The sequence below is a fragment of the Alosa pseudoharengus genome, unplaced genomic scaffold (assembly GCF_046254945.1).
Source record: "Alosa pseudoharengus isolate Yale_2024_CS ecotype anadromous, Long Island Sound unplaced genomic scaffold, YU_APseudo_1.1 YU_APseudo_1.1_scf_24, whole genome shotgun sequence".
Classification (NCBI taxonomy): domain Eukaryota; kingdom Metazoa; phylum Chordata; class Actinopteri; order Clupeiformes; family Clupeidae; genus Alosa; species Alosa pseudoharengus.
Genome location: NW_027468689.1, coordinates 5,561,377 through 5,571,149, shown reverse-complemented (window position 1 = coordinate 5,571,149; position 9,773 = coordinate 5,561,377). Strand labels below are relative to the sequence as shown.

General features: G+C 42.4%; 1 protein-coding gene across 1 annotated transcript; it reads right to left on the bottom strand.

Annotated features, from left to right (window-relative positions):
• Positions 1 to 955: 955 nt before the first annotated feature.
• trim63a (tripartite motif containing 63a) lies at positions 956 to 2,656 on the bottom strand. The gene has a single exon (XM_076302561.1). It carries the CDS (start codon positions 2,546 to 2,548, stop codon positions 1,463 to 1,465), a length of 1,086 nt encoding a protein of 361 aa, XP_076158676.1. The 5' UTR covers positions 2,549 to 2,656; the 3' UTR covers positions 956 to 1,462.
• Positions 2,657 to 9,773: the final 7,117 nt, after the last annotated feature.

Genomic DNA, 9,773 nt, shown 5'->3' with positions numbered 1-9,773 from the left:
CAAGAGAAAGTAAGATTCATTCATAGGCCATCATACGCCGCCGCTATAAGCAGATCCACACTAAATTTAGATGGAGATTAAATCATCTAACTCACGATCTGGCCTTAACCAGACAGACCAGTAGTGCTGACCGACAGAAGATACAGCTCTGATTTCATCCTAAGTGTGACCCGGCCAAAACGTGAGGCTTCAATATGTAGAAAAAACTCCTGTATGCAGGCTCATGCTCTTGATCCATGCCCAATAAAGGTTACATACAGTGTGTTTACATCCGTATGAATCTACCTTATACTGTAAATATCCTTTACTTGTACTGTAAGATAAGGGAAGGCAAAATCAAACCTAGTCTGTGGTACTGAATAACTGAACTTTCCCTCAGCAATACTTAGCACATAGCAGTGTCCTGTTGCTTGACCTCGTACTCCTCCTCCTCCTCCTCCTCCTCCTGCTCCTCCTCCTCTTGCTCCTTCTGCTCCTCATATGAATCTATCTTACTGTATACAGTAAATACCTAAAAACATAAGGGAAGGTAAAACCCCTAGTCGGTGGTACTGGATAACTGGACTTTCCCTCAGTGATACTTAGCACATAGCAGTGTCCTGTTGTTTGACCTCGTCCCTGCTCATGAGTCGGCTTGGCCAGGCATGCTAGACAGCAGCTGTAGCTGTGAAGTGCTGCTGCTGCTGGGTCAGCCGTGGAAACCTGAAACTGCCTGCACAGGGCTCGGCTATTCCTGGAGTGCCATTGCTTCTCTCATTCTCACCCCGTAAAAATAGCCCGCCTTTTCAACGGCAACAGCACCGCTGCAGTCTAAGTTAGGGCATAGTCTGCATACTACTACCCATATAGATGCCAAGTAGAATTGTAGAAAAGTAGAAAGGCTTGAGGTCAGTAACATGTAGAAAAATAACAAAAATGAAGGGTTTGGTTTTCTTTAATCCGTTTATTTTCACTGAATTTTTCAATGAAAATGATATTTATTATTTTAAACAATCAAGTGCATTCTGTATTATTTCAAGTATTCAAACAAATGTATAGACTATTAGAAATCTACATCTACAAATAATAATATTTAACTACATCTTGACTAGACTTTGACTAGTCAAAGCATAAAATAGAGAATACTCAAGTGTAAACGTCAACATCTAGAGATATCTATCACTGAAGATATCAAAAATAGTTCAATATAAACATACATTTCACATAAATACAAAAGTATAAAATTCAAAAGTCAGTACAAAAATGTGTGTTTTGTTTGTGTAAAAACTGCTTGGTTAAGATTGCACTTTTCACTCTCCAGTCTTTTCCCTCACAAATGTCGTTATTCTGTTTTATGACAGCAGCTCAGATAATGTATATATTATAATGTATATATTAGTGTCTCTGTGTGTGCATGTGTGAGTGTAATTGAATATTTCCCAAAACAGTCATTCAAGTCTTTGTCTCAAACAAAGATTTGTTCTCATTCCTCCTCTTCTTCTTCCTCCTCCTCCTCTTCCTCTTCCTCCTCCTCCTCCTCCTTGTCTTCACTCTCATCTTCCTCCTCCTCATCGATACCAAAGTCCATTTGTGCAAGGATTGCTTCGACCTCTTCAGTGAACAACGTGAAATGGTCCATCTTCTCAAAGCCGGCTTCTGGCCTCTCCAGAAGAGATCTCTTGGCCGTATCTTTAGCTTCAGTGATCAGCTCCTTCACCGAGATCAGGAACTCTGCCACGTTGCTGTTGCTCATGCTCTGAGACGCGGTGTCCATCAGCTTGGTGCTAGCCTCCAGCTGGCCCTTGTACTGCTCCACCAGCGAACGCAGCGTGGCCACCTTCTCGTCCTGCTCTTGGGTGATCTTCTCCAGCAGCTGGCCCTTGCGCTCCTCCATGATGGCGTACAGGAAGTCAAACTTCTCCCCGAGGCGCCTCTTCTGCAGCTCGGCGTTCTCCTGGATGATCGTGCAGTTCTCCTCCATCTGGGTGAGCATGGCCTGTAAACAGCTATTCCCGGCCACCAGCATGTCCACCGAGTTCCTGAGCTCCGTCTTCTGCCCCTCGTAGACGCTCTCCAGTGTGGAGACCTCGCAGTCCTTGTGCTGGCCGAAGACCTTGCACATGGAGCAGGTTGGGGTTTGGCAGGTGATGCAGTAGATGTTGATCTTCTCCTCCTCGTGCTCCTCACACATGGGCTGCTTGGAGTCCTTGGGCTTCAGCGGAGGCTCCAGGTTGTTGCTGTTGCTGTTGCTGCTGCTGTTCTCCAGCTGCTGCTTGTAGATGTCGATGATGTTCTCCACCAGCAGATTTCTCTGCAGGCCGTAGACGCCGTGCCGGTCGAGCACCACCTCAAAGCGGCAGGTCGGGCAGCGGAAGATGCCCCCAGAGAAGTGGTAGGGGTTGCGGGAGTCGTAGAGGTCGTTGGCGCAGCCGCGGCACAGGTTGTGCTGGCAGGGCAGGATCACCACGGGCTTGGTGAACATCTCCAGGCATATGGGGCAGCTCAGCTGCTTCTCCAGGTTCTCCATGGGACTCGGAGGTCGCACTATCTGACCAGTTTGAATGTCCATGTTTTCTGTTCCGCGGGTTCTCAGTGTGGAGTTCAGGCCAGTTGCCGCTATTCCTCTGTTCGTTGGTTATCGGAGTAGCTCACTTGGCTTCTCGCTATTGCTCTGCTGTCCAAAGGTTTATTTTGATCTGCCCGTGCAGGGAGACCTCGGGCTCATTTATAGTCCTCCGCCAGCTGTGAAATCTGACCCCAACACGAGTCCTCCCACCACTTGTTTGTGAGTCTGAATTCGGGGAAGAGCGGCCACCTCCTATCCCCTGCCCAGGCAAATCACATGCCTAACTTAGCGCTAGAACCCCCTGCCCCTGTCTGCCCGATGAGGGAGACAAATCAAACAGACAAGCTAAACACCTCCCATGTGACGGCATGGGCTCCCAGACACCAAGTTTTTCCTGGCTGCAAGACAACATGTTGTGACAAGCAACAAACAGTATTTGTTGAGTAAGAGTATTTTGTTTACCCGTCCGTATAGCCCCTTATGAAAGACACAATGTACAACAGAGAGATTACACTAGTCAGACGTATATCTGAGCCTGGAAAAGTAGTGGCTTTGATTCCACCATTGACATTGCCACCACTGTGCCATTGAGCAAGGCAACTAATTTGGATTAAAGCGACAGCCATAAATAAAAATGCATAAATAAAATAATAAATAAATAAATATCTATTTTAGTTGTGAATATGTTTGGTGTTGTGCGGCTCGTTCAGGGTATCTTCATATAGTTCAAAGCAGGTTGGAATAGCTCTCTCAGGATACAAAGCTGTATTCAATTCAGTGACTTATAGTAATGTATTATCCTGCAGGATGTGATTTTAAATTCTTTCCCTTGGCAATGTAGAAGGTGACATACAAAGTAATTAATCAAAAACAGGCTGTTAGGCAGGAACATTTTAAATATGCAGTGAGACTCCAAATATGAAAATTGGAGTTAAATGTGAAAATATGAATATATTTGAATGTATGAGTGTGATAATATCGTTATAATAGTGCACTGGGTTGTGCACAATAGCACAGTTAAACAATGCATTATGCAAATGTTGCTTGCCAGTTGAGGTCTCAGCATTGCACAACACTGACACGTTGGAGTAGAGTGTAAACACACAGTCATGTGTTCTCGCCTCGGCTGCAGCTTGTGCAACTGCAATCAGTAGACTCACACACACACACACACAGGATTCTTGGTGCTGGCCCTGGAAGCTGGGAAGGGAAACATGACAGGTAGGGGTGGAGATGGAGCAAGAGTAGAGAGGGCATTCTGAACATTCTCTCTCTGTAAAGGATACTTTCAGGCAACATTCCAGCATGGAAACAGCTGCATAGATAGATATTCTTTAAAAGAAAGCACCAAAACCTCGATAAAGCCTGTGTGCCAAAATGTTGGTCAAATAAATATGCAAAAAGTGATCAGAGTGTGCGGCCACTCGTATTTTCGTAGTTAGCAATAATTATCTATACTACTCGTATTTAGCAATAATTATCTATACTACTCGTATTTAGCGATAATTATCTATACTACTCGTATTTAGCAATAATTAAAAACATTTTCCCTTTGGTTGAGATTATCTCATCAAGAATTTAATTGGAGAAATACAAATACCGTTATGTGAAAAGAAAATACATTGTTATCATGCCATGCTGCCTGTGCATCTAATGCTGGTTCCACACACAACTAAATACAAACTAAATATTTTCTGATTAGTTTATCTGGACTGTGTGTTTCTATTTCAGGATTCTACACTCTTAAAATGAATGTGTTGAAAACAACACAACTTGTGTTGTTTTTAACACATCACCGTGTCCAGATAGGGGCAACACAGTTTGTGTTGTTTCCTTATTTTTATTTTGTTACACAATATATGTTGAAAATAACACAATTTGCATTGAAAACAACACAACTTGCTTTGTTTTTTTTTTCTTATCTCTGTGTCCAGGGACAACACATTTGTTTTAAGTGTGTAATTCCCTTCCCTTCAATTCTTCAGTTGCCTCTCTTTTTGAAGTGAAATATTTTATTAAATGGAGCCTATACTTGGTTTTACTGTAAGGATAAACAAAAATGAATGCATGTAACCAGCAGGTTAATAGTAATTTAATTTGAAACTTTTACTATAATCTGTTTTGACAATGACCCTAATTGCATGCATATTAAATCTTGTTTATTATGTTAGTGAACGCTAATCAACAAGTGTAAACAAATACAATCATATGACAGTCGCCATAAAACGTACAAGACGCACTGAATCATGTCACATTTCAAAGGTGCTTGGCTAGAAAACAGTTTTACGCATAGCCGTTACGGCACAGGATGACGACATGGAAAGTTCTTAGAGGTCAGATCTAAAACCGACCTGCTACCTTCCTCGCTGCCTTCAGATGTTTTCTTCAGGGTTATACTGAGGCAGATGGCCACGACAGAAATGTCATAGGATGGATCAGGTCACTAGCTAATCAGATATTACTGTAGAGGGGAGTGCCGCTGACAATCATTTTTTAAAACATATAAATATATATTTTTATTATAGACCAACTACGGTAGAACAATCATTTTGATTATTAATTCTGTTTATATAATTTGTTTGTATACTAATTTTTTGTCCTTTGTTTTTGTATCTAAAATACTTCAAAAGTCTTGAAGGTGCGTGTGTGTGTCTGTGTGTGTGTGTGTGTGTGTGTGTGTGTGTGTGTGTGTGTGTGTGTGTGTGATTGATTGGAAAGTTTATGAACATTCAGGCACATCAATAGCACAAAGGGACAATTAGATTTCAAGCTGCAGTTGCAAACAGAAATCCTCTCCTGTCATATTCTAATGATTTAAAGCTAAGCTAAGCTGGGAGCAACTGCATAAATTACAATAAATTATTTATTGACAGCATTAGTGGGTGAATGAGGTTATGCATAGATATTCTTGGAGATTTGTTTTATTTTTTTCATTGAATTTGAATAAATTCAAATAAATCTGAAAATGATCCAAATGAGTGACTCAAATTACTCTTTAATATTTATTAGGGTTGCACTGAAATCACCTGAATGGCTTGCATAAGAGAGCTGTATAATTACAGTGCATGCAAAGCAATGTATTGTTATTTCAAATGCAAACTGCACAAAATTGTTATGCAGTCATTATCAAGATTGACCACTAGGGGGCAGACAATGCCCATTTTTCTGTGTACTGAAAAAAGGCGCACTTCCATTTGGTGAGTTCCTGCAACTTTTCTTTTTGTGCTCCATCATTTCAGTGCTGCCATCTAGCAACATATGAGTCCAATGCACATTGTAACCTGATTTTCAATGAGTGCATGCTTTCCCTTTCATTTTTATCTTGCTTCAAAATGTTCATCATCAACAAAAGCAAATTGTTGGGAGGAAGGGTGTCTACAGACATCCTGTCGTGAAAAGGGAACCACATGTTCTCAGGAGAAAAGAGTTTGAGTGAATGTTTATAAATATCATTTATGTGCTTGCGCTGTGTGTGTTTCCTGAGTGTGTGTTTGCATATCATAGCAATGTGGTTATTTGTGTGTTTGTTACAATCAAAGATAAATGATAACTGTGCACTTCCTTGCTGGTGCCAGCCAGGCTCGTATCGTTGAAGGCATCTCGGTGTCCATGTCCCCACATAAGAATGATCCTTTGTGCGCTTTTGTGTGCGGAAGCACAATGATGGGAATGGCATGGCAGTGAGACACGGGGGAAAGACATGATGTGTGTGTGTGTGTGTGTGTGTGTGTGTGTGTGTGTGTGTGTGTGCATGACAGTGAGAGAAATAAAGAGGGAAAGAGACTCTCTGTGTGCGTGTGTGTGTGTGTGTGAGAGAGAGAAAGAGAGAGGGGAGAAAAGAGATGATGTGTATGTTTGTACATGACGGTGAAAGAAATAAAGATGTAAAAGGAGTCTGCATGTGCGTGTGTGTGTTTTGTGTGTGTGTGTGTGAGAAAGGGAGAGAGAGAGAGAGAGAGCTATTGTCATGTCACAAGCTGTGTCACAGAGATATGGAGGCCAGGCTGCCCATGTCGTGCTGCGCAGATTCCTGTCTCTCACAGCGTTTTTAATTCCATTCAAACTGAGGATATCTTATCCCACGGATTGGGCATTGTGCATTGTGAACAGCCCTTTTCCATTAGGAATGTTTATCGAGAACTAATTTCCCACACTTACGACATCACTCTTAGTTTAAAAAAAAAGTATTGCTGTAATTTTGTCCTCATATCCAATGCAATGATCTAAATGGTCTGCTCCTCTAAGTGCTACACAGATCAAATAAATGCATCAATCAAAACACACATTTAAAACAAACTAGCTAAAGACAGTGTTAAGACAAGAAAGATTAAATCACAAGCTGCTGTTGCTGCTGCTACTGCTAGGACTTGTCTGTTTAATGTCCACAATATTGATTTGAAATTGAGAAAGAAATAGTCTGTCTTTTTGATCCCTCACACCCACACCACATGAAACAGAAGAGCCGTGTGCCGTTCATGACTTCCACTGTCCCCATAGCATGACAGAACGTCACACACCAGACAATGGCAGGATATGTCATGTAAGTTTCTCCATATGTGTGGGTCTCTCTCTCCCTCTCTCTCTCTCTCTCTCTCTCTCTCTCTCTCTCTTTCTGTGTGTGTATGTATGGGAGGGAAGAGAGAGAGAGTCTTTAGTGTCTCCATAAATAATCTGTTTGCAGATAACAGGGTTATCAGATTAGTTCAGCAGCAGACATCTTCCTCATATTTCAGAAACTTGATCCAGGGAGGCTTCTGAGAAACTTAGATCAAGATGTTGTCTTTCTTTATGAGACCAACAAAGACATTCATAGATCACCACCAGTCCTCCTACGGGTGTTATATGTCTGTATTGTGCTAAATTGAGTGTTTCCTTATACATATTTCAGTCATTGCGAGTTGTATCCATTATTTTCCTGCATATTTTGCTTTGTCCATTCCTCCTCTCTCCCTCCCTCCCTCATTTTTTTTCATTTGTTCAGAGTTGACTGTTCTAGTCATTACTGTTCTAGTCATTACTGTTCTAGTCATTACTGTCTATATAACATTCACACTGAGTCATAATCACCAGGCTGCGCCTACTTCGCTAAGAACGACATATAACAATAAACCATGTATAGGAGGTCCTGTATGTTTCCCATGGTCCACGTGATGTCTACCCAGGGGCGGTGGTAGTGTAGTGGTTAAGGAGCTGAGCTAGCGTGCAGTAGCCTGAAAGTTGTCGGTTTAATTCCCGGCTTCCACCGTTGTGCTCTTGAGCAAGGCACTTAACCCCAAGTTGCTCCGGGGACAATGATCCCTTGTAATATAGCTGACATATGTAAGTCACTTTGGTCAAGAAGTGTCTGCTAAATGTAATGTAATGTAATGTAGATGAGTCAGAAACACTGGGCAGTGCAAAAGCACAAAACCGGCATATCCACTATTTTCACATTCACAATGAGTCATATTTACTAGGCTGTACATACTTCGCTAAGAACAACATATGCAAAGTAGAAAACCAGCATAGGTGCATGCTTCATTCAGTCTGTTTTTAGAGTTGCTGGACCCACCTTTTACTATGTAGTGCAATAAAATGAATGGCCTTTTCTCCCTTCTATAGCAACAAATCACTTGTTGATGAGTACATGGATGTGGGGTCCTATATGATTCCCATGGTCAACCTGAAGTCTGCCCAAAGGTGGACGTAAGAATGCGTAGGAGGAGGACACTCAGAGGTCTACTGCTCGGGGCTTCATAAATCAAGCGATGGCTAAATCACTGTCTTCCCTGAGACCAGAGAGGTCAGACACGAGAGCTTTCGTCTTCTTTCGCCCCTGCTCCAGCATCTCCGGGCCAGACGAGAGATAACGAAATCTCAGAGGAATTTATTTAACGACCATAAATGAGTCTCTGAATGAAACATGAGGATGCAATGCAATATTTACAGCGGCAGCTAAACTAGTGAGAGGAGGTTGGGGGAGAGCACCAGGAGCATGCACCGAAAGGTTACTACTCCACCATTAGCTCCTGTCGTTTATTTACTTAGCGCTGGCTCGCACACAAAGGAGAGCTTCCAGGGATTGAGTAAGGGCCGCTTTCCCAGTTCCAGCAGGACCCCTTTAGGTGGTGTCTGCGCTGCCTGATTGCTGAAGTGCGTGAGAATGAGGGGGCCTTGGGGGGCATTGTTCTCCAGCAGTGGACCCTGTGTGTGGCCTCTCACCCCCGCACTTTGAAACTGAGTGCCCACAAGTCCTGGCACTGCCACCGTCTTTGTCACAGTTGTTATGCTGGCACTTGACTGCCCTCTTAAATGCCCCGAGGTTGGTGGACCATAGAAAGTGCCCTGGCATGTTGCCCCAGACTGCCCCGTAATGCAGATAAGTGACGCTCCGATTACACACAGTATTCAAATACAAGACAGCAGAGGTCATTAGAAGTGTTCTTTTTCTTCCCAGAAAACACTTCTTTGGCTTGCTGAAACTCCATGGAACAATTTGGCTTCATGAAACTCTATGGAACACTTTGGCCTGCTGAAACTATGGAACAATGCTTTTTAGCTGAATCATCCTGCTAAATAAATTTATCCAAATCTATGAGCCAATGCAGTTTAGAGTTTTCAAGTCTTCCACGAGTCAATTTAAACATTGACATCACACACCACATACTGTATTACTGTAACAGCTATTTCTCAGATAAAGAGAAGTGCATAGAATCATGATTATATATTGCAATTGAAGTATTGTTAAGCCTGTGGACATAATAAGAATGAAGTAGGCTGCCACACACATAACAAGAAAAGAGAAAATGTAAAGTAGTACTAAAGTTTCCCAGATTACTCAGATAGGACAGTGGCGATGTAAACAAGGGCTTAACTGAGCATGCGGTGTCCTGGGTTAATGGTGATATTAGGAAGCCATGTTGAACTGGTAAATACAAGTGCTATTTGCCTCTGTCTGTACCAACACTTACTGTCATGGCTTCTATATTTGCCTTGTGGACTTAGTCAGGAATTATAAGCTTTCCCAGCAAAGTACACACACCAGAGACAACCAGCACACATGATCTGGCTTCTGCCTGGCATGCTCCATTGTGTTTAGCAAGATTTATTTACCAGAAGAATTAAGGGAAATGTTTGGGTTCTTGCCTTTTTTGCCTCCTAAATTGGCAAGATGGCTTATAACAGAGGCAGAAAACAAATTGCTTTCCTTCTGCAATTCTCTCACATTCTGCCATTTGGGTTCTGTGTG

Excerpts from the sequence above, each read along its gene's own strand:
- trim63a (XM_076302561.1), bottom strand. The coding sequence starts at position 2,548 with ATGGACATTCAAACTGGTCAGATAGTGCGACCTCCGAGTCCCATGGAG.